The sequence below is a fragment of the Equus caballus genome, chromosome 1 (assembly GCF_041296265.1).
Source record: "Equus caballus isolate H_3958 breed thoroughbred chromosome 1, TB-T2T, whole genome shotgun sequence".
NCBI lineage: Eukaryota > Metazoa > Chordata > Mammalia > Perissodactyla > Equidae > Equus > Equus caballus.
In genome coordinates, this window is record NC_091684.1 from 32,255,358 (window position 1) to 32,279,020 (window position 23,663).

Here is a 23,663-nt window from a genome sequence, read left to right on the forward strand (position 1 = left end):
GCTGTGTCTCCAAAGTGCTTATGTCCCTTAGTAAACATTTAGTACATGGATGGGAATGAACAACGGAGATAATGAATGAAAAGCACATGTAGTGGTGTCTAGGATTTAATAAGTGCTCACTAAGCAATAGCTCTTATAATTCTCTGGCATGAAGACCCTCGGGGAGTGTCCTGGGCAGAGGGGCCACAGATCTCCCCCCTGGCGCACGGAAGAGAGAGACCTGAGGAACAGAAAGAGAAAAGGACCATCGTGTAAATCAGACACCACCCAGATGAGGGTACCAAGTGGGCAAGGGTCAAGGGTTAAGAGTTGGAAAGTAGCTAAGAAGGAGGGAACGGAGGAATATTGACCCCAATCTCAAGAAGGCCTGGACCAGGAAACCGGCTTACAGCTTAACTGACCTGGAAAAGTACGAGCCACTGTGTTTCAGGCAACACTGCTTGGTGAAAACAAGTAGGAAAGTGTTCAGGACAAAGGGAGACAAGAGGCAGTCCAAGCACCTCCCTCCACATCCAGGAGCCCAGCACCTGCAGCTCCTGCTGAGGGCCCATCCTCCCGGGGGTCCTGCACTGGCCACCCCAGCTGCTTCACTGCATGGCCCTCAGCTCTCCCGCCCACATGACCTGGCCCATGTAGTGGCAGCGCAGTACTGGAGGGGTCAGCATGAACCGTGAGCTGTACCACTTACCTTATTCTCACTCATTCAGTTCAACAGAACGGTCGCTGCTGTCCTGCTATCTTCAATCTACATACACCTTCCTCCTTTTCTACGCAGATAGTAGTATGCTCTACTCACAGTGCTGCCCCTTACTTTTTTTATTTAACAATCAATTTTGGATATGATTTCATGGCAGCACAAAGAGAGCCATCCCACTTTTTATGGCTGTATAGTACTCCACTGTATAGATTTGCCATTCATTGACTTGGCCCTCTGTGGATGAACACTTAGATTGCTTGTGATCTTTTGCCCTTACAAAGAATGCCACAGAATGAATAAGCTTGTACAACATGCCACTTGCAACAGTTGCAGGTGTATCTGTAAGGTAGGTTCATAGGACTAGAATTGCTGCAACAAAGGAATATACATGCTATAAACTAGGAAAACTATATACAGTTTTCCTAGGCCTGGCCAAAAGTGTCCTTCAAAGGGACCATCCTAACTACATTCCCATCAGCCCTGACGTGAGTGAGCATTCCCCAACATTCTTGCCCACAGTATTTGCCAATCTGATAGGAAAAAAAATAGTATCTAAGTGTAGCTTGAATTTTCATTTTTCTTAAATGAGTGAGGCCGAGCATATTTTTATATATTTGAGTCTCTTGTCTGCTCATAGCCTATGCCCATTTTTTCTATTGGTTATTGGCCTTTTTCTTATTGATTTGTAATATCTCTTTATAAATTAGGGAAATGAGCCCTTTGTCATACAAGTTGCAAATAGTTTTCCCTTGTTTGTCATTTTTCTTTTGTCTTCGCTCATGGCGGGTTTTGCAACGTGGAAAATTTTTATCTTTATGAACTTGAATTTCTCCCCCTTTTCTGTAACGGCTCTGGGCTCTGTTCTACCTAGGCCATCAGCCAGGGCTTTTGTAACCTCTGGGAGAGGAGGCGTCAGTCGCCGTGACAGAGAGAAGGAGGCATGGGGGCGGGCTTCACTTCTAGCCTCTTCTGCCTACACAGATGAGCCATCTGCTCTTAAGAGCACGCCCCTTGTCCCGCACTCCTCCCCAGGCCCAGGGCCAGCTGCACCAGATCCTCTGCGCTTTGCTTCTCAAAGCATGTTCCACAGCCCAGCAGCACCGGCAACAGCTGGAAGCTCATAAAAATGCAGAATCTCAGGCCCCACCCCAGCCCTGCTACACCGTCATCTGCATCTTAACAGGATGTCCAGGACGTCTTGTGCCTGGTAAAGCCTGAGGTACGCTGCCCTGAGTCTCCACCTCTTCTCCTAGGATCCTCTGGGCCCTAAAATGGATCTAGGATCTCCTGATCGCCAGCTATTTCCCCTGCATGCAGAGTCCTGATTTGCAGCTCACCTAGCCTGGCTCCATTTGGGGAGATGAGCTCATGAACTGCTCAGGCTCCCTGCCCATCCCCCTCCCCATGCCTCAGTCACATGTGGCCCCATAAGCTGCAAGGATGGGACGAGGCTGTCAAAGCAGCACCATAAAGCCATTTCCTCCCTCCTAACACAGAGTGAGATTCCTTGGGAGCCGAAGCCGGGACTGCCCTCCACCAGCCCTCACCCTAGCTCTTTAATATATGGTGGGTTGGGCTTTGAAGTCAGACCACAGTTGGAAGTTCAGCATTGCCGCTTAACAACAGCTGTGCAACCTTAGGCAAATGACTTAACCCTCTAAGCCCCCATTTCTCTGTAAAATGAAGATTCTATCTTCCTGACATGACTATGGAGAGGGCTAAGCGAGCTAATGTGGGTGAAGCACCTCACAGGGCTTGATCAGATTTCCTTCTTCACCCTGGGATGGAAGAAGGAAGACTGGGGTCAGAAATTAGATCAGGAGACATGGGGGGAACCTGGGTTCATTCTTTTTAAAACTGTCCTCTGCCTGAACTAGTTCTTTCTTCCCCTGAGGCCATCACTGCTTTGCTGGTTTTTCATTGACTGAGTCTTGTAAAGCATTTTATATTTAATGTCATGGTTCCCTCCTGGGATGTGGCTCATGAGGACCTGCAGTGGCCCCGCCCTGTAATTCCCTGGGTGATGATGATGACGACGGTGGTGGTGAGGATGGTGAGGATGAGGAGGATGATGGTGGTGGTGATGATGAGGGTGATGATGGTGACATTGATGGTAAGGAGGAGGATAGTGGTGATGATGATGATGATGTGGTCATATTGATAGTGATGATGGTGAGGATAATGATGATGGTGATGATGAGGATGGTGGTGGTGATGATGGTGAGGATGAGGTTGAGGATGATGAGGAGGAGGACAATGGTTTGTTGTTATTATTTATTGAACGTATCATGTGCCAGGTATTGTTCTAAGTACTTTACTTACATTTTCTCATTTAATCCTCACAAACACCTGCTGAATAGGTGGCCATTCTCATTATCCCACTTTATAGATAAGAAAAAGACAAATTTGTGACTTTCCCAAGGTCAACCTAGGCCAGGGATGTTGCTGGCTACCTCCCCAACCCTGCTGTTTGGCATAATCTCTTTGCTTTATGAATGAGGTTGGAGGCTGAGCCCTCTGCCCTGCCACATGCTTGCTCACCCTTCTCTTTGCCACCAATACCAGACCACAAGTCAGGTCATCTCCCCGGGGTGGGGGCAGCCCCTGGGAGAGGGGGCCATCAGGCCCATGATCATTAGGAAGAGCCCTTTATGGCCCAAACTCACCCTCCCAGTGACTCCAAGTTGCCCTCTCGGGGCAGAGCTGGGTGTAGAGGGGATGAGGGGATGCTGAATTGAGTACCATTTTCTTGATTGTCACCGCTGGCCTGGATGCAGAATCTTCCTCTTTTCTGTTTGTCTGATGACTCCTCCATCTCTCTCCCTTCTTCTTCCTATGCTCAAATGCAGCTGCTCCCTGGAACTCGGTCTATGGCCCTGGTCTTTCCCTTCTGCCCCAGCTCAGCCTCACTGCTATGCAGTCTGCCATCCCTCATGACCAATGACCTCTTGGACATGTCTTCTCAGCCACCTTATGACCACCTCAAATGCAAACTGTCTGAAGCCAACCTCCTGCTCCCACCCCCAGCAGGCCTAATGCCCCTGCTTCTGTCTCTGTCCCCACATTGTGGACCACTCTCTTACTCTGACCCACCACACCCAGCCAATCCTTCCTGCCTTTCCTGCTCCAGCCTCTTGCACTTGGCGGCTTCCTCCCTGCCCCCACTGTCATCACCCTGGATCAAGCATGAGCTACTACAAAAGTGTCCATCCCACTTCATTTTCTCCCTTGCCACCCCTTACTCTGCTTCCGGGGTAATCTGGAAACGCTCTTCCTCTGTCATTCCCCAGATCAGAAACCACCAACAGCCCCTTCGCCCTCGGTCCTGGAATTACTGGGTCTCCTGCCCCGAGATATTTCTCCTCCTCGGCCTGCACAAACCCGCCTCTCTAGGAAAACTTGGTGTCCCCTCTGTGTCTTTGCCTGTGCCACCCTGCCTGCCTGGAGCACCACCCCTCCTCTCTGCCTGACAGAGCCATAGAGTACGCTGCTCAGAAGCACAGGCTTTGGAGTCAAAGAGACCTGGGTTTGAATCTATCTCCATGACTTACTAGCTCTGTGACCTCGGGCTGTTGACTTAACCTCTTTGCCCCTCAATTTCTCCATCTGTACAATGGGGCTACACCACCTGTCAGGGTGGCCATAGGGTTTAGGTGAGATGATAGTTGTAAAAGAGAACACTTCATGCAAAGCCTGGCCATACTAAGTGCTCTATAAACAAGTCATTGCTGTTGTTACTCTACCCTTCAAGTCCCCATTCAGGTGCCTCCTCCATCGTGAAGCCCTCACTGATCACTGTGGCCTCTTCTGTCATGATTTCACAGCGTCTCCCAGATGTACCACCCTGTCCTGCCCCAAGGGGCTCTGCTGGCTGTGGGATCTTAGGCAAGTCCCCTTCTCTCTTGTGCCTCAGGACTTCGTCTGTAAATTGGGCATAAAAATAGTTCCCATCTCATGGGTTATGGTAAGGATTAATGAGTGAATATATGTGAAGTGCCTGGCACATGGAAAGTGCTGTAAAAATGTTAAGTATTATCAGTTTTATTACTGTCCCACAGCATCTCCTCTACCTGTCCCTCGTTCTGTCAGATGGACTGTAAGCGCCCTGCGTCAGGGACGGAGACTCCTTCTTCCGTGTGGCCTCCCTCCCTGCCTGGCACCCAGCAGGCCTTTCCAACTGGCCGCCTGGCAGCAACTGGCAGTTCCACTGGACTCTGAGATCTTCAAGCCTCCTTTAATGCCAAGTTGCCAGAGTCAGGCTGGGAATGGGAATCCTCAGAGTGCCTCTCATGGGGGCTGTGACCTCCAGAGCCCTCTGCCCTGCCCTTGAACCCTCCTATTTCTCCCAGGCCCCCGCCCTCTCAGGGTCTCCCTGAGAAACTCAGTAGAGCCCTCTCTCCTGCAAAGAACAGCCTCTCCTCTCCCCGAGCAGCTGCCCCCTTTCGGTGAGGGACCCCAGGGCAGCGTGCAGCTACAAGGAGCTGGAAGGTGGGATTAGGCACTGACATGGGCCAGGGGCCAGTGCTGGGTGTTTATTGCCTGTGCCATCGACCCGCACAGCTCGCTGTTTATCTGTCTTCCTGACACACCTAATTACCCAGGTTGCAGCTGCCAGAGCATTTGCTCTTCCTAAATCATGGGGCTCCCATCCCTCCTGTCGCCTAGGCCTCCAGGCCTCTGCCTGCAGAAGGGCTGCCATTGATTTTGCCGTTCCCATTTATGATCTACAAGGCTCTGCATCGCTGTTGCACATTTTACCTTAATTAGTTTATTCTTCTGGGCGTCCCTGGTCAGCTCGGAAGCCAGGAGGCTGGAACGGGGAAAGAGGCTAACAACGCATGCCACCCTAACCCCTCTGGCCACAAAGTCCAGAGCCTGACCAGACGTCAACACTCTAGAACAGCAAGTTGCCCAGCACAGTGCTAGTTTCACAGGACGCTGATAGGTGAGCTGCACATAGGGGTTCTGTGGCCAAGTACGTTTGGGAAAGGCTGGATCAAATAAAATTAAGCAGGTAATTTATTGCAGGACTTTTCAGTTTTAACAGACTGATGTCCATTGAGAATCTCCAAGAGGGAGGTGGAATGTGGTCTTTCCCAAACTCAGATGATCATGCGATCTTCTCTCCAGGCAGCTCACAGAGACGAGGGTTCCACAAATCACACTTTGGGAAACATTGTCTTGGGTGAGCAGGAGGAATGGAAGGTGATGAGGCAAACAGAGCTGGACAGAGGTCGCCCTGGGCCCGTTTTCTCATCTAATCTAGCTGAGGCAGGAACTCGGCAGCCTGAGACATTTCTCCCACTGAAGGCGGAGGTGCCATCAGAGCTCTGCAGAGCCCTGGCTGCCGGAAGCTGCTTTCTCCCCTTGGCCCAAGCTTTGGTAGAATTTAACCTCAGTGTTTCAGGGGAGACTAGACCTGCTGGAGGCGCAGTCTAAAAGGGCTCTGGTTTGACAAGGGTCGCTCGCTGCTGGTGAAGGCTGGAGACCCAGAAGCTGGCAGGGCTGTCCTCAGAGGGCCCCAGGCATCAGGAAGCGATGACAAGGCTGGCTGCCACTGCCTCGGGGACAGCCGTGAGCTTGGCCGTCTAGGTCCACAGTCCTTTTTCCCTAGTTGTGAAACCCAAACACTCTGAAAGCCTCAAGTGCTTTTTTTAAACTTGTGGGAAAATGAATTGATAGCAAAACTTGTCCTGAGCTGTCGTGAGCTATTTATGGGCTTTATTTATCCCACTTAGTGTGAATATTCAACTATTTCACTGCAGAAATGTTAATGTGTTTAATTACGGGGTGCCGCCCCAGTGCCTGCTGGAGGTGTTATGTAATAAACGGCGTGTGCACTGTGTTACCTTTCTAAAATATGAAGGAAAAATATAAATTTCTAAACACATGTAATCCCCAGGGATTGCAACGAGGACCTGTGGACCCAGGGAGGTGCGGAGCTGTGATGAGCAATCGTGGGGTGCCTGACACGGGACCAGGGTCTCAGCGCAGTTTCCCCTGTAATTCCCACAGGGACACTGTGAGGCATGAGGCACAGCTGTTACCCCTAGCTCTCAGACAGGAAACCAAGGCCGGAAGAGGATGAGCAGCCAGTTGAGGCCCCGGAGCTAATGGGAGTCAGAGCAGGACGCAGGTTGGGGCCATCTGAGTCTGTCTGGAACCGGCTCCTCAGTTGCCCCAGTGCCTCTGCTGGGCAGACCAGCAGCTGTGGCTCCTCAGCCTAAGCCACCACCTGAACAAATGGCTTCAGGTCTCCTGGATCTGCTCCCCGGCTCCTCCATGGAGGGCCTGTCCCTCCCCTGGATGGGGCCTCTGTGCCCTCAGGGGGTCAGGCAGGGCAGGATGGCTCTGCTTCTGTGCCAACTCCCTGGTGTCTGGCAAGCATCCCTGAGGCCAGCTCCAGACCCACAGATGATGCACAGCCCTGCGGGCCCCTGTGGTCTTAGCAGGCCCCCACGTGGGGCCACTCAGAGAGCAAACCCTTTTGTCCTCTCCTGGACAGAGCCACCTGAGGGATCCTGTATACACTGCCCTCATCTACACACATTCACACTCAAACACTCTCATACACTCACTCTCACTCTCATACTCAACTTCACACATGTTCACTCACACTCTTACTTTCACACTCATTCTCACACATTTGCACACTCACACTCACACAACTCATTCTCATTCGTTCATCCTCACGCTGACTCTCACCACACCCCTGCAGGGCAGAGCTGATGGCCCTAACGGACCTTAGAGAGCATGTCCTCTATGAGATGGAAATAATCGTTTCTATGCCGACCACTCTGAGGGGCGCTGTGTAAACCTTTAATGTGCATCATCTCATGTACTTCTCACATGGAGTTGAATGTAGTTATTATCATTGTCCCCATTTACAAATAAGAAAACCGAAGCTCAGAGACGCTAAGCAACTTGCCCAAAGTCAACAAGTAGAACCTAGAAGTAGAATCTGGGGAGAAACGAGCCTGGGACTCGGCCCGTTTACTCCGAATCCCGAGGTCTTAACCGCTGTGCCACGCTGCTCCCTTCAGTCTAAGCCCATTGCTCTTCCCTGCGCCAGCAGAGTCGAGTCCAGTGCTTCCTTACCCAAGTCCACTCTTCCCCACGCTCACCTTGCCTGATTCCTTCCGCTGCTCCCCCCCATGCTAGTCCTTGAGGATAGACCATTATCCCTCCTAAAACGTGAATGTTCTGGGTCTCACAAGAACAGGAAATAAACCAAGGATGAGGGCAGAGGGGAGAGCTCTGCCTTAGGCATCTTAAAGGGTTGAGCCTCCAGCCACCGGAAGTCTTCCCCACTTCCCCAGGACAAAGCGTCTTAGCCGTGAATGAGCTTCAGGAAGCCACAGACCTCCCGCAGTTACCTACGGCATGACGTGTGGTGCAGGTGTGCGACTCTGAGCTAAGGCTCCTTAGTCTCCATCCAGTTCTCAAAGGGGTCAGTTTCCCAAAGAGGTGGAGACGGCTGCCCTCTAGGCGTCCCCGGGCTCCCTGAGTGCTGCCCTACTGCCATCTGGTTCCCTGGGGGTGGAGGTGACAGACCTGTCAGAGCTCAACTTCCAGCCCCTTCCTCCGACCGGACTTAGAGACCCACCTGCCAGCCAGGACCACTTCTGAGACCCAGATCAGGCCCAGTGATCCAGCAGAGAATGTAGGGGCAGCTCCTAGAGGAGGAGACACTGTAGGTTGAGTTTGGGTCCTGACATATTGGCAACCCCAGGATCTCCTTGACGCTGTTGAGGAGCGCAGTGCAGGATGTGAAATCCAGCTGTCGAGGGTCATTTCAGACACACATTAGCGGTAACATTTCTTCCTTAGTTCCTAAGGCCTGGGCTGGCCATTTTCATAAGCCTCAGAGTCTCTTCTCTCAACTGAATATACCTGAGTGCCTCCCCAAACAGAGGAATCTCACCCGCTTGAATGAGGGCTGCAAGGAGTGCTCACCTTGTGGCGGGTGCCCTGAGACATACCTGTGCACTGGTCCACTGTCCACAAGCCCTCCCTCTCCTCTTCTCTCCAGGGGTGGCCACGTACACAGACAAGTTGTTCAAGTTCCGCAATAACCGGTGGGAAGACATCCTGAGCGATGAGGTCAACGTGGCCCGAGGCGTGGCCAGCCTCTTTGCCGGGCGCTCTGTGGCCTGTGTGGACAGGACGGTGAGTTCAGGGGTGCATGGGGGCATGGGAAAATGTGGGGGCACACAGCAATGTGAGGGCCAGGAGGGGAGCCAGCAGGCAGACGTCCACAGCCAGAGTGTGTCTCTCGAGGGCAGAGCCCAGGGCTGTACCATCTGGGCAGCTCCCTCAGTGCCTTGTGCATAGTGGGAGCTAAATACTAACTAAGACTTGCAGGATGAGTTACAATATACTTTCACATCCCTTCTCCCATGCAGCCCTCCCAGTAGCCAGTGAGGAGGCTGGCCAGGGGCTGTCATCATTGTGTCCATTGGACCTAGGAGGGCACTGAGGCCCAGCTTAGAGCAGTGACTTGCCTAAGGACCCAAAGTGGATTAGTCATATGGCTAGGACATGAATCAGAATCTTCTAGGTGTAAATCCTGTGCTCATTCATTCATTCAACTAATGTTTATTAAGTGCCTACTATGTGCCAGACATTGAGCTTTAGGGCCCCCCGTAAATATTTATGGAACAAATGAAGGCACAACAGAGGGGCTCATGTTGGGGGAGTGGAGGGTTGCCTGGATATGCAAGTTCTTTGGTTAATCAATAGCTCTATCAATGCCTTTGTGCCCTGCTTGTCCACCCTACATGAAGGTGCCAACCCAACGTGGATGGGGAAGAAGGCCCAGTGGGCAGGGACAGGAACAGCTGCGGCCATCTGCCCTGTGGGGCGGGCTCCTCCCGGGCTTGCGTCCCGGCGCCCCAGCCGGAGCCAGAGGCTTGCTGTGGAGGTGATTTATCCCTCCTGTCACCTGCTCCCCTGCCGCCCCCTCCTTGGCTTTATAAACAGTCATCACTAAATCAGGGGCCCAGCTGCTGCCCAGCTTCCACGGGAGCATCTCTGGCCTCCGTTCTCGGGGCAGGGGCAAGGGGGCTGGCTCATTTCAGGATTGAGATGGCACCAAGGGGGTTGGGGATTCAGCGTGAATCTTCACAGCAGGGGCCTCCAGGCTTGGGAGAAGGCAGGTGCCAGGTATAAATATTTATTTCTTAACAAGCCGGTGCTGGGAAGAGAAGCCAAGCTGGGCTGTGAAGCCACATTTAGCCTTGACCTGAATCTGTGCCACCTGGACTCCTGCCTGATAGGAGGGAACGGGAAGGCAGCTCTGTGAGTGGCGAGGGTTGGGGGGTGCCAGGCCCAGCTGCTGCTGGAGGCCTCTTCCCAGCCTCCTCCTGGCTTCCTGTCTCACTGTTTCAGCACCAAGGCTTCCCACACTCAGCTAAGGTGGGAACCTTCTTGAGCTGGTGGGAGGGCCTGAAGGTTGATCACAAGGACATGCACTCTTTGTCCTAACAAGGTCATCTGCACACCCACACATTTAACCACAGGACAAAGAAACCATGTGAAATGAAAAAAAAAAAAGGAGCTTTGGCCCCACAGCACAGTAGGCAGGCACTTAGCAGCTTGCTCAGTCCCTGCTCAGTCCCAGCCTCGGGGAACTAGAAAGAACCCCTATGGTCAGTCTGCCACCAGGAAAGGGACTGTTTTCCATATCCAGCCACCACCTCGGCAATCCGTGGAGCCTGAGAACTGTGGAGGCAAGGAGTAGGGAGAGGTCAAGGCCAGTCTGGAAGCTGAGAGAGGAATGCAGCATGATATAGACAAGAGCAATCATAATAATGATAGCTAACGATTATTAACCCAGCAACACGCCAAGCCCTGTGCTCAGTGGTTTACATGCACCATCCTACTGAATCATCATAACAAGCTTATGAGGTAGATGCTATCATTATCCCCATTGTACAGATACGGCTAGGCTTCAAGCAATTAAGCAACTTGACCTTGGTCACACAGTAAGTGGCAGGCAAAGCCAGGAATTGAGCCATGCCCGCCTGAAAATGAATCAGATGACTTTTTACCCCTCAGCTACCCTGCCTGTGGGTAAACCTGAATCAGACACAAATTTCAAACCACAGGTTCTATTACAGTGTTCATCCTACTCCTTCCTTGGCCCCACAGCCCCGACCGGGGGCCTTTTGTCTACCTGGTCAGTGGTTCTCAAAGTGTGGTCTCCAGACCAGCAGCATCAGCATTGTTAGAAATGCAAATTCTCAGGCCCCACCCCACTCCACCCTTCAGACCTATGGAATCAGACCCCCTGGGAGTGGGGCCTGGAAATCTGGGTTTCAGCCAGCCCTGCAAGAGACTGATGCAGGCTCAAGTTTGAGAGCCACTGCCCCAGGTAAATGTCCCAACCCCTACCTGTGCCCTTCCCTCCCTCTCCCCTTGCAGCCCTCATTCATTCTCAGCCCCAAACCTGGAACACACGCTGCCCTTCGTCTTCAGCTGCCTCATCACTCACCCGCCTTTCTGGATCCAGCTCAAAGCCGATCTCTTACAAGAAGCGTTCCCTGATCGATAATGATTATGCCTCATGTTTATATAGCATTTTTATCTTTCAAAGACCTTTCACATGCGTTGTCTCATTTCATCTTCTCAACAACCCTGCCAGGAAGCAGGGGGAATATGATCCCCTTTTAACATGTGAGGAGATGCAGCCTAAGAGGGCGGGCGAGGAACTTACCCAAGGACATAGAGCCAGTTAGGGGCAGAGCCTGGACTAGGACTCAGGATAGTAATCCTAGATGAGTGGTTCTCAAAGTGTGGTGCACGGGCCAACAGCATCAACTTCACAGGGGAACTTGTTAGAAATGCACATTCTTAGGGCCCACTCCAGACCTATTGAATCAGAAACTCTGGGGATGGGACCCAGCATCCATGCTTTGACAAGCCCTCCAGGTGATTCTGAGGTAGGCTAAAGGGAGAGACCCACTGCCCTGGGCCCAAAAGCTTCAGAAACATCTCCCTTCACCTGGAGTCATCCCACCCTCCCAGAATTACTGTGGTCAAGTTCACGTGTGAATTTCTGCAATCTTTCACAACTGTAACACATCTCTGTTAGTCAGTTTCATCACCCCAATACACTGAAGTAAGGAACTAGGTATAACTGAATTTTATAAATATCCTAATTTCTAGCAGAGTGCATTTCAGTTCATTTGGGCTTAATTGCCATTTGTTGATGAGATTGCTAACAGCTGGTAGGGTCAGGAACGGTCACAGTGATGGTGTACTTTCCCCTATGGCCCCATTCATTTGCTCTTCATCCCAACGTTCCATGCACATATACCCGGCTCCTGTGATGGGCAAGATCCCTTCAAACTTCTCACCTAATCATGAAGCCATGTTGTAAAGCAGTGTGTCTCAAACTTCAGTTTTGCATAAGCATCGCATGGGGATCTTTTGAAAATGCAGATTCTGATTCAGCAGGTCTGGGGTGGGGCTTGAGAGTCATATTTCTAACATACTCCCAGATAACACCAATGCTGCTGGTCCAGGGACCCCTTTAAGTAATGAGGTTTATAAACCGTGGATTTCCAGGTAGCAAGATAGAAACTCAGATAACCAAAAGAGAAGGGGTGTGGAAGTCTTTAGGGAGCACCTTTGCACTCTTCCCCAGCGTCGGCCCCTAACACGCCCTGCCTTGCATTTTACATTCCAGCAACACCGAGCAGACTGCTTGTGTTTCCCCGCATACATCATTCTCTGTCTCGTCTCTGCCTGGAAGCATCTTTCCCCTCCACTTCACCTGGCTGAGACTCCTCTTAGAAAACCTTTTCTGAACTTCCCATGGCTGGGTGCCCTTCCTCTTGGTTAGGAGCCCCTCTTGTGTGCACCCAGGAAATCCTGTACGTACTCTCTCAATCATACATATAATTGTATGATTGTTGACATGTCTGCATCCTCCAGGAGACCCTGAGCTCCTTCACTGGCCTCACCCACCAGTCAGACAGACCCAATCAGCTTCCCCAAAGAAAATGCTCCCCTAGGAAGGTATAAAGTCAGTGATCAGTTAGGTGAGATGGGGGTTCTGCTCATGAGCCAGTGGGTAAGAAATATAAGCAAGCCAAGAGAGCCAAGAAGAGGGGGTGACAGGGCACTCTCTTTGCCTTGAATTCAGCTGTTTCTCTTGGTTTGCTTTGTGTTTATGGCTGGCTTTTAAACTAGTCTATAAGCAACCTAAGATTGAAGACTTTGTCCTAAGGACAGTTATAGCAGGGCACCTTGCACATAGTTGGAGCTCAAGAAAGATCTACTGTCTGATTAATTGGAGGGAAATGATGAAAAGGATGAGAGTAAAGCTAGAAAACTGATTTAGAAATTGTGTGGCTCTCTTGGGGGAAAGGAGGCATCCATTGAAGAAATAACACCATTATAATAACAGGCAGAAAAGAATCTTTCATCAGCACTGTCTCGGACTAGAGAAGAGAATGACTACAGCAACGAGGAGCTGGCGCCCAGGGCTTCTCCTCGATGCAAAGGAAAAAAAAAAATATTTGAGACAGTGTTATAAAGGCAAAAGCAATATATTTCTTTCTGGTAATATGGGAAAAACAAGCAGATGGAAGAGGGAAGGAGGGCCCGTGCATATCTGAGTCTCTTGTGCTACCAGAATAGAGGAATGAAGGAGCATAGGGTGGGAAGGGCCGAGGGAGATGGCTCAGGAATTTGCTTGTCATCTTGGCTGGAGTGAGCTTGAATGGGAGAGAGAGAGACTGAGAATAATGGGAACTGGTAGATCAATCAATCAGCAAATATTTATTGAGCAGCTACCCTGGCTGGCAGCTGGAGAGAGCTCAGCTGGAGGGAGGCACATTAGAAAATTGTCTATAAAAAGGTGGTTGTGGGGGAGAGAGGGAGGGATGTGTTCTTCTGGAACAGGATAGAAGGAGATGCAAGGCGGCTTTGTTGTGGGACTCCGGGGGCCGTCACGCACCTTGTAGCTTCTGTGGAAAGCACCTCTGGAGTTGGGCCGTGGACAGCCTGCAAAGCTGTGCACCACAGGCCGGGGGAGAACCCCACCCCGTGAGAGAGCTGTGGTCCTCCAAGAGGAGGGGAAGAGCTGCTTTCTGGGGAAAAGACCACGATGAGCCCAGACGGGTGTGCTCACCTATCCCGCTTCCCTTCCTCCTCAGGGCTCCGGACGCTACTCTATCTACATCGCCAATTATGCCTACGGTAACGTGGGCCCTGATGCCCTTATAGAAATGGACCCTGAAGCCAGTGACCTTTCCCGGGGCATTCTGGCACTCAGAGATGTGGCTGCTGAGGCAGGGGTCAGCAAATATACAGGTATGCAGAGTGACATGCAAGGCTGTGAGCTGGAGGGGCTGGAGGGGCTGGAGGGTGGGGCCGGGGTCCAGGCCCTGCCAGGCCAAGTCTAATTCATCAGAGACCACAGGAGAGGGTGGGTTTGTGTCCCTGGGGAGGAGAGGATGAAGGCTTTATTCTATCCCACCACCCACAGAAGGCTCCTCCAACGCTGCCTCTCCAAGGGCTGACAAGATACCTGGCAGGTGTGGGCTTTGGGGGCCACAGTGGGGGGCAGCAGACCGAGGGTGGGAACACCACCACATCGTCCTCTCCCTGGGACCATTGCCTGCCCCGTTCCCTGCTGTAACCTGCATGATGGGTGAACAGGTTCTGCAGGAGAAAACTGACAACTCACAAAGGCCAAGATTTAAAGCATTCTTTATTGCCAAACAGCAGATGAAATTATTTACTTACACATAAGCGGCCAGGAATTGAGTGCTAAATCCCTGAGCTTCAGCTGGGTCCCGTCTCGGATAACTGAGCTCAAAGAATTGTGTTCTTGTTCCAAAGCTCTCCAGCACTTCTTCTGAAGTCACGCTCCCCCCGCCTCTCTCTGGATGGGGGGACCTATTGTCAGAGTCTCTGACGGGGAGATCTTTCTAGGGAGAGCTGTTTTTCTAATTCCAGCCCGGCTGCTGACTAAACTCTGATCATCTGCCAATAGACTGCTGATGGCAGAGCAATCCTGTTCCTGTTTTGGGTGCCAAAAATCAGAAGCGAGGGCTGTGCTCAACTTCTCACGTGAACTTCAGCCCACTCACGCCCAACCCGCACTTTGGATGTAGAAATTCTCCCATTGGTTGACCCTCCCCACGTATCCAACCTAAACTGCACTATAGACTTCCAAAGTGGCAGCCTGCCTGAATCCGAATCCCGAGGCTGGGGTTGGGGGGAGAACTTGAGAGGTCACAGGCAGTCCCCCCGCCGCCAGACACCTGGGTGGTGGCATAATCTCAAAGTCCGGCCCAGAAAGGGTTGTCACGTCCTCCCCTGAGTTTATGATGCCTTTCTCTAGCCAGCTCTCCACCTCGGTGAAAGGGGGAGATTAATGCTGACCTGTCTGACAAAGTTTGTGGGAACAAATGGCTAGACAATAAAATAGTTTGCACAGCTCCAGCCCCATCAAAGTGCTCGGGAGCTCTGCACGTGAATGTGCAGCGGGAAGGCTGGGTATCAGTAATAAACCATGTTTTCCTGGGAAAAGGAAGAAACAAGCAGGAGCTTGAGCTAGATTTGTACAGTCAGTTTTTCTGAATAGTTCTCAGTTCTGTGCACTGGGCTGGCTTGGCAATTAAGTGCCTTGATCTGCAGGAGAAGGAGGGTGGGAGCTGAAGCACTTGAAAATGATGAGATGGAAGGGAGACAAGGTCTGGGAGAGAGGGTTATACACAGAATAAAAGAATTCAGAAGGTTGCGGCTGGGTCTGAGCACGAAGGGGACATTGTTCACGCCGGCTGCGCTGGCAGAGGGGCTGGCAGGAACCGAGGAGGGGGAAGGAGGGAACCAAGAGGAGACAGCTGAGGAGCACGGATGGGGATGGGAGCACCAGCCAACTGTGCTGGGCTGTGCTGGAAGGACTGAGCAGCTCAAGGAAGGGACGGCAGCTTCCGTGGAGCATGCAGGCAGGCGGGGGCAGCTGGCGTGCCCAGAGGACACGTTAGAGCAGCTTTGCCGACTTCCAGAGCCATTTGGCTGACAAGAACCTATTTGGCCCACCAAGTTACTATTCTGTCTGCCCGCCTTCCTCAGCACACCCTTCTCCTGCCCGCCAAGCCCCCCAACTCTACCCTGCAGCCCCTGTTGTCACTCCGTTAAGCGACACATGGACATCTGGCCAGAAAACTAGCCCAGAGCGCCCCCTGAGCTCCAGGAATGGACCCCAAATGGAAGGGCCACCGCACAGAACCCAGCTTGATTGCTGAGGCCCCGGCACGTGGCCAGTGCTCAGCTCCAGGCCGGTGCCATGGGACCTGGGAAGCGACGAGGCAAGCCGGCAGCGAGGAGCAGGGCCCTGAGCAGGCTGGGAGGGAAGCTAGCTGTGACCAGATGTGCAATCAGGGAACTGCAGGTCTGCAGCCAAGCCACACAACACCCATCTGCCGGACAGACCACAGAGAAACTTTTGTGTTACAAAAGAACAAACCGAGGTCGGGAGAGGAGAAGGGACTTGCCCAAGGTCATACAGGAGTTTTGTGGAGAAACTAGCACGTAAAGCCCTGTCCCTTTTTGCCTAAACTGCCAAAACTTGCTGACCTTTCTGATGACCTCCGGCTTGAGAATCCTGCTCCAGCCTGCAAGATGAGAGCGGCTGGTGAAGGAGGAAGGCCCCGCACCCACGGGGAACCAGCCCCGGGGAATGGCACTCAGCACTGTCAATGTGGTCCCCGGTTTTTGAGGCTGAGGCCGCTGCGGGCCTGGGGTGCTCCGGGCAGCAGAGGGAGGCCCGGCAGCCCCGTAGGCAGATCGGCCAATGGCGCTGCCCGCACCCGGGCTGTCCGGCTCCGGGGGAGGGGGAGGGGAGGCCTCCTCTCCAGACCCGATTCCGCGGCGGCCGCTGCTCCGCTGGGTCACAGCGCCATCTAGCGGCCAGCGTAGCCTCTCTCGGGGGACTCGAGGGCCCCGCAGGGCGGTGGTGCGAGAGCCGCTGGTGCTGAGTTGAGCAGACATTAGGCTACTCCCCATGGTTCCTGGTTCGATGAGAATCCCAAGCCCTGATGTCCCCAGCTGCCCGCAGCCTCCTGGAGGCCGGACGTGCCGGGAACTGCCTTGCATGGCAATCCTGAGAACTAGTCTCCCCATGGCAGAGGGCCTGGCATGGAACCCAAGGAGAAGGAAGCTGGGGACCAAGAGGTCTGCTCTGCCTTTGCAGCCCCGAATGACCTTGGGCACGTCTCTCAGCCTCTCTGAGCACCCTGAACTAGCCATCTAGCACAGCTGCTAAAGAGGACAGGGTCTGGAGCCAGAGTGCCAGGTATAGATCCTGCCTCCACCACATCCTCCAGTCCAGGCAACAGTGGACAATTCATTACCCCATCTGGGCCTCAGTTTTCTCACCTGCAGAATGGGGGTGTTGTGAGAATGAAAGGAGGTAAACAGGACACGTCTGGCACTGGGCCTGGCACACAGGTTCTGCCCACTGAGCACAGCAGACATCAACACCCTCCTCCTCTGAGGTCCTGACTTTGTGACCCCAGGGCCCTCTGCTGGGCATCTCCTGCATGTAGGGAATGCCATGCCATGCACAGGGGGAGCACAAAGCAAGCAGACCCAGCCCCGGCCCCGAGGCATTCTCCACACGTCCCCTGGCCTGTCCTCCAGCCCTGGGCACAGGCGTGGGTATCTTCACCCCATCTCCGCTGGAATCCATCCCTCTTCCCTTCTTCTCTCTTGACCCTGCCTCCCCCGGCCTCTACCCTGTCCCCAGGATCCCTGCATTTGGAATTCATCCTTTGAGGGAGCATCTGTCCGGGCTGCAAGGTGGTGATTAAAGAAGCCTTAATAGAAATTTGGAAAGAAAATGAAGGTGGATTTATGACGTTGGGTGGGGAGTTGCACTGTTGGCTGGGAGCAGTGCTGAACAAAGCGGAGGGCTGATCTGATTTATAGGAAGTCATTACTGTAGGAGACGGAGATGCCTGAAGCCCAGCTGAGGCCTCCTGGCGGATCCCACCAGCCAGCACCAGAGAGGTGACCGGGGCCACAGAGTGGGGGCTAGAGCCATCCAGGTCCCCAGGCGGGCACTGGCCTTGCAACAGGAGCGCAGCCAGATCTGACAGGCAGGGACAGGCAGGCCTGGAGTGACAGGCTCCTCAGCCGGGGCCCAGGACCCCCAGGGAGTGCAGCCATGGCCTGCCAGGGGTACCCAAAGCCCCAGGATGCACAGGGTGTCAGATGCAGTAAATGATTGACAGGAGGGGACATCATTTTTCTTTTAAAACAAACAGATATGTTATCCAACACAAATGCTATCTTGGTAGGCATTTTCTGCAGCTAAAACAAGAGATTTTAAAGCAATGTCAAGCCTGTGGCTGGTTACTCTGGACCTTTCCAGGAGTGCAGAGCCCGTCCCTGCCGAGAGGGGACTTTAGTAGAAAGGTTTGAGAGTGTGCTGTGGGGATGGCACAGCTCTGGGGTCCCTCAGATGTGGGTGGGAGCTGTGATCCTCTGTCTGCCGCCTACGATGATACCTCCCTGAGCGTCCCTTCCTCACCTGGAACAAGAAAGGGTGAGATGAACGGTGCAGGGTCCCTTGTCCAAGGGACCAAACAACAGGGCCCAGAGGAGCTATTCCTGCCTCTCCTTGACCTTCCCTCTCTCCTGAAACAGCTTCTTCCAGGCCCCTCACTGTCTGGGCATTGCACAGAGAAGAACCACTTCCTTCCTGCGCCCATCAGGTGCCTGAGGTTTGGAAATCCCACCAGTGGACAAATGATCGAACCTGGCCGCCTGGCCACCTCCCCCTCAAAGTCCTGCAAGGATGGGCAGGAAGGATTGGGGAAGGAATGTCCTTGTCTCGTACCCTCCATACCCATGCCCTGGGAACCCTGCCCAACATCTGGATGGCTCACTGAGGCCTCTCGGATGGCAATGCCAGCAGCAGCACAGTATTACTGTTAGAATTTTCAGGAAATTTAGGATGAGAGACCCTGTTAACATCCTGTCCTTCTCACATCCCCTTCTCCAACACACGTGTGTGCACACGTACACATGCACTGCCCATTGCCCCACCCCTATACTCTTGAGTGGTTTTGCTACTCTTTTACAATATCTTGGGTGTTCTTGGCAGCCTGCAGGCCTTGGCATCCACCAGAATCATATTTCTATCAATTAATCAGCAGAGTAATCCCACGGGTCCAAGTTCCTTGGCCCATGGGCCTTGCTGCAGAGCCTCCACAGTGCACAGTCTAGGTGGGCCCAGGAATCCACTCCCAACCACGCTTGTCCTGTGGTCCAGCCTGGAGGCTGCGCTGAGAAGTGGAGTGGAAGGAGCCTTGGAGAGTGTCTCATTCTCCCACCCATTTTACAGGGAGGGAGAGCAAGGCCTGCAGAGTTTCCTAACTTCCTGCAGCCAGAGAGGGCGCTAAGGTGGGGCAAGAACCTGGAGGCCTTCCTTAGAGAGCCAATCCCCTGCTTCTTCATCCCTGGGTCCTTCGGCCCGCAGTTTGGGGTGGTCCAGCAGCATGGCTTCCCCATTCCCCACAACCCCTCTTTCTCATCCTCACCCACCCACACCTCCAAGGGCTGACCCAGATGCAATCCCAGAGATGAATCGCCCGCACCCAAATTGGAGTCTGCATCGCCCAAGTTTGGGGGTTCAGAGGTTTAGCGGTGCAGCTCTTAATGGTAAGCGAGGCTGCCCCGTGGGGCTCAGACCTGATGAGTGGATCATCAGAGGGGTGCCGGAATGTGGCAGGAGGAAGGGGGGCGCTGCGGGAGCTCGTTTTCCCCTGTGGTCCAGCACTCCTTCAGGAAGGCAGGGCAGGGAGCGGCATTCACACCCCACAGAACAAGGAGGCCTTTGAAGCTTGAAAGTGCTGGGAAAATAAAGGGATATTATTCACCCAGCAGGTGGGAAATCGTCCCAGCTAATGACTATGTGGCACCTGACATTTTCCAAGGTACCTTCCAAAAAACACTCACTTAATATTTATGATAGCCCTGAGAAGCAGCTATTATTATTATCAGTCTCGAGTTATAGGTGAGAAAACAGATGCTCAGAAAGGCTCAGTGATGTGCCCAAGGTCACACAGCTCGAACTTTCTGATCCCCAGTCTTTCCCACCACTAGGGCTGCCTTTCCAGCCCCAACTGGGAACTGCTTGTCCCCAAGAAGATGTACTGGCCTCAAGAATAAAAGAATTAATTGATGTAAAGTGGAGTTTAAGTCCCTGTTGGGACTCCTTCTCCAAGGCTAAATAAAGGCTGACTTCCTCCTTGGTAGCCCCATAAAGTGTGTGCTACCCCTTAGGAGGGGAGGACAAGGTGGGGATGATGGAGGAGCGGGGAGGAAGAACTGGGGGAGGAGGAGGAAAGTCTGGGTAGAAGATGCTGAAGAAGGGGCCTCGGTCATGATCCAGGCGGGGAGTGGAGTGTCAGACCACACTTAGGATGGATGGATTTTATTGGTTTGGAGAGGACTTACATGATCCACCTGGGGGTAGTTTCCCCCGCAGCATCAGCGAGGGGTACAGACACCCGGCTGTCCCTGCCTCAGACCCCAGTTAGGCCCTCCATCCTGCGGCTGCTGGGGCCGGTGCCCAAGAGGCCGGCTCACTGACTGTCCACTCACCTGCTCCCCAACTGTGCAGCAAACTTGCCAAGAAAGAGTTGTGGGTAACATCTCTGTTATGGTCTGGTTGCCATGGCAATAAATTGTCACTAATTAGTAGTGTGGTTACCATGGTAATTTTCTAGTAATTACAGGTTACAAATGGTGCAAGGCTTCAACCCAACCCAATTAGTTAATTAGAAAGATTTAGAAATTTGTCCAAGAGGGAAATAACCTGCTTTGTAGAAAATGAAAGGAATGTGTCACAGCTTGGGAGCCAGAGGCAGAGAGGAAATTGGAGGATGCCGGGGCCGGGGAGGAAAAATGGAGTTGCATGGCGGCAAATCCCGCAGCCCCACCTGGAATTTCCAGGGGCCCAGGCGAGGCCGAGGGTTTCTCACGGAAGCCTGCTCCTGGACTGGAGTCTGGCAGGACCAGGGCAGGAACAGCTGCCAGAGCCACTCGGCAGCAACCCTTTGAATGGGCAGAAGTGGTGCCCAGGTTGCAGCCCAGACCCCTCCCTGCTGGCTTTAGGAAAGGCATCTGAAAACGTCCTAATGAAAAGCACATGCCACATCTTGGATGATGCTCTCCAGAAGCTTTGTGGATTTAGTGGCTCCATTTTCATGAGGTTTGGGCTCTCCTTGAGAGCTAATTAGATTACCTGAGAGGAATCTGGAGGCACAGGGCCCAGAATGTGTTAACGAGGAGCCCAACCATGGGAGCAATGAGAGTGGCAATGCCATTTTGCCCACTCTGTCCCCCTGGCCCCAAACACCGGCCCTGGTGCACAGGCTCCGTTTGCACAGGTGAGAATGGCCCCATGATTTCCTCCAGGGACATCTCTCAGAGGACAGGAGCAGCCTGGGGACCAAGAGAACCTTCATCCCAAATTAGCACAGTCGCTCTGCGGAAACCTCTGCCCCATCCAGAGGCGGGCAGGCAGGGGGCCTGGCCTGTCATCACTCAGGTCTGCCTGAGCGCTCATTTATTTAAAAAAAAAATCGAGTTCTTCTGAGCGCTCTGAGAACTGTTCTTATAGTACTGAACAGTCCTTTAGAGCAGCGCTTTTCAAACTTTACTGTCCACATAAAGCACCCAGGTGATCTGGTAGGATGCAGGTCCTGATTGGGCCGGGGCCTGAGATTCTGCGTTTCTAACAAGCTCCCAGGTGACGCCCCTGCGGCAGGTCCGCGGACCTGACTCTGAGTAGCGAGGTTGTAGGATTCACAGAGACCTTTCACGTGTCTCTCCTCATTTTATCCTCTCGAAAACCCTGAAATAGAAAAGGCAGGTCATGCTGGCCCCGTTTTATAGATGAAGAAACTGAGGCTAAACGGGTAATGTAAATTGCCCAAGGTCACGCAGTTTTGTAAAAATCCAAGGGGGGACTAGAATCCACATCCTGGTCCTGGTCGGGCTGTTTTCTGCTCAGTGTTTCCACTGTTTGGGGGGGTGGCTTTGGGGGCTTTATTTGAAAACCACCGATTGGGGGTGGTTTGTTCAAGACGTCTGAAGATTGGACTTCTTGATGTGGTAGCTCAAATTTGATCTTGGAGACTTCAAACCATAATGTAGAGCTGGCTTGATTCCTTTCTTCCTTCAAAAATATACACTTTGGGGCTGGCCCCGTGGCCGAGTGGTTAAGTTCGCGCGCTCCGCTGCAGGCGGCCCAGTGTTTCGTTAGATCGAATCCTGGGCGCGGACATGGCACTGCTCATCACACCACGCTGAGGCAGCGTCCCACATGCCACAACTAGAAGAACCCACAACGAAGAATACACAACTATGTACCGGGGGGCTTTGGGGAGAAAAAGGAAAAAATAAAAATCTTTAAAAAAAAAAAAAATATATACACTTTATTGGATTTTTTCCCCTTTCAAACTACAGAAGGAATTCTTGTTGCAACAAGCCAAACAATACAAAGACATTCAAAAAAAAGGCCAGCTACTGTCTCTCCTTCCTTCCCCAATCCCCCCCGTCAAGGTAGCCCAAAGCGCAGCCTTTCCCACCTTTCCCCAAACTCAAGAGCAAGCTTACACAAACAAGTCCAGGAATATCATGTGCTTTCCTTTTTTTTTTTTTTTAAATAAAAGTAAGATCACACAGTACTATTACTTGGCGAATTGTTTTTTCATTTAACAGTATGTCATGGGCACGCTTCCAAGTCAATACGTATGGATCTGCCAGTCTTTTTAGTAGCTGCAGAGTGGTCCATCATATGGATGCGCCGTAATCCATCAACCAGTAGCTGTTGATGGACGTGCAGGTTGTTCCCAATTGTTTACCACGTCAAACAAAGCCAAGTAAGCATCGTTGTACCTACAGCTGGAATCTACTCCTGTAGGTTCTTAGAACAGGGACGCCCCCAGTGTCTTGACCAGCATGTGTGTGACTAGGGATGGGGCTAGGGGTTGTCAGGGAAATCTGTGACTTGACCCAGATGTTGTGGGTAGAGGTGGGATTAGGATTATTGTCATTCCACCAGCGAAGGGAAGGGAAGGACCTGTGTGGTGGCCTTTGTGTTCCTTAGGTCGTAGAATCATTCCTTTGGCACAAAGTGACCTGATCTTGCTCCTCACTTGCCTTGTCATCAGTGTGGTCACCCTCCACACAGGTTTGTGGGACTGTGAGTCCAGATCTGGGCTCAGGGAAACATCCAGAAAGTTGGAATTCCAGCACCCCAGGTTCTTCTGAGGCATCACCGTAGCAGCTTCTCAGAGGCAGCCCCCGTCCTCCACACGGGCCTGGGGCTTTGCTTCTGCCACCTTCTGTGCATCGATGTCCTCTCCTAGGGGGCCGGGGTGTCAGCGTGGGCCCCATCCTCAGCAGCAGCGCCTCAGATATCTTCTGTGACAACGAGAATGGACCCAACTTCCTCTTCCACAACCGGGGCGATGGCACCTTCGTGGACGCTGCTGCCAGCGCTGGTGAGTGCAGCCACTGCTCTGTGTCACTTAGACCCCCAAACCCATAGGGGACTCTGGGCTGCCCTGCCCCTCCAGCATGACCTCACAGGCCTCAGGGAGAGCAGGACAAATCATCCTCTGCACCACACAGGGAAACGATGCTTGTCACCTCCAATTCCACATCCCCCGTGGCTCAGGCCACAGGGGATGTTTGCCATGGGAAGAGGGGGACCTTGAACTCCTGACTGTTATCCATTTTCTAGCAACTGAAATTGGCCCATGTTCCTCTGAGTCTTGCTTGGGTCTCTCAGCATCAATTTCCCCTCCAAGCTGCCTCTCTGCATCCCCCTCCCACATTCATCTTAAACATTCGATTCAATCCATTAACCATTTATTAAGCCCCTGCTAAGTGCCAGGCTAGTGCTAAGAGCTGGGGATGCTGACCT

The 23,663-nt window shown here is 52.6% G+C and overlaps 1 protein-coding gene across 4 annotated transcripts in view; it reads left to right on the forward strand.

The window, feature by feature from the left end:
* CRTAC1 (cartilage acidic protein 1) overlaps window positions 1–23,663 on the forward strand; it is a 145,038-nt gene that overhangs the window by 87,287 nt on the left and 34,088 nt on the right. For all 4 annotated transcript variants that reach the window (XM_001501238.7, XM_005602322.4, XM_023641320.2 and 1 more), the window contains exons 4-6: window positions 8,730–8,866; window positions 13,864–14,020; window positions 23,104–23,238. In XM_001501238.7, the coding sequence (XP_001501288.2) occupies window positions 8,730–8,866; window positions 13,864–14,020; window positions 23,104–23,238 (429 nt within the window). The remainder of the gene's footprint in view (window positions 1–8,729; window positions 8,867–13,863; window positions 14,021–23,103; window positions 23,239–23,663) is intronic.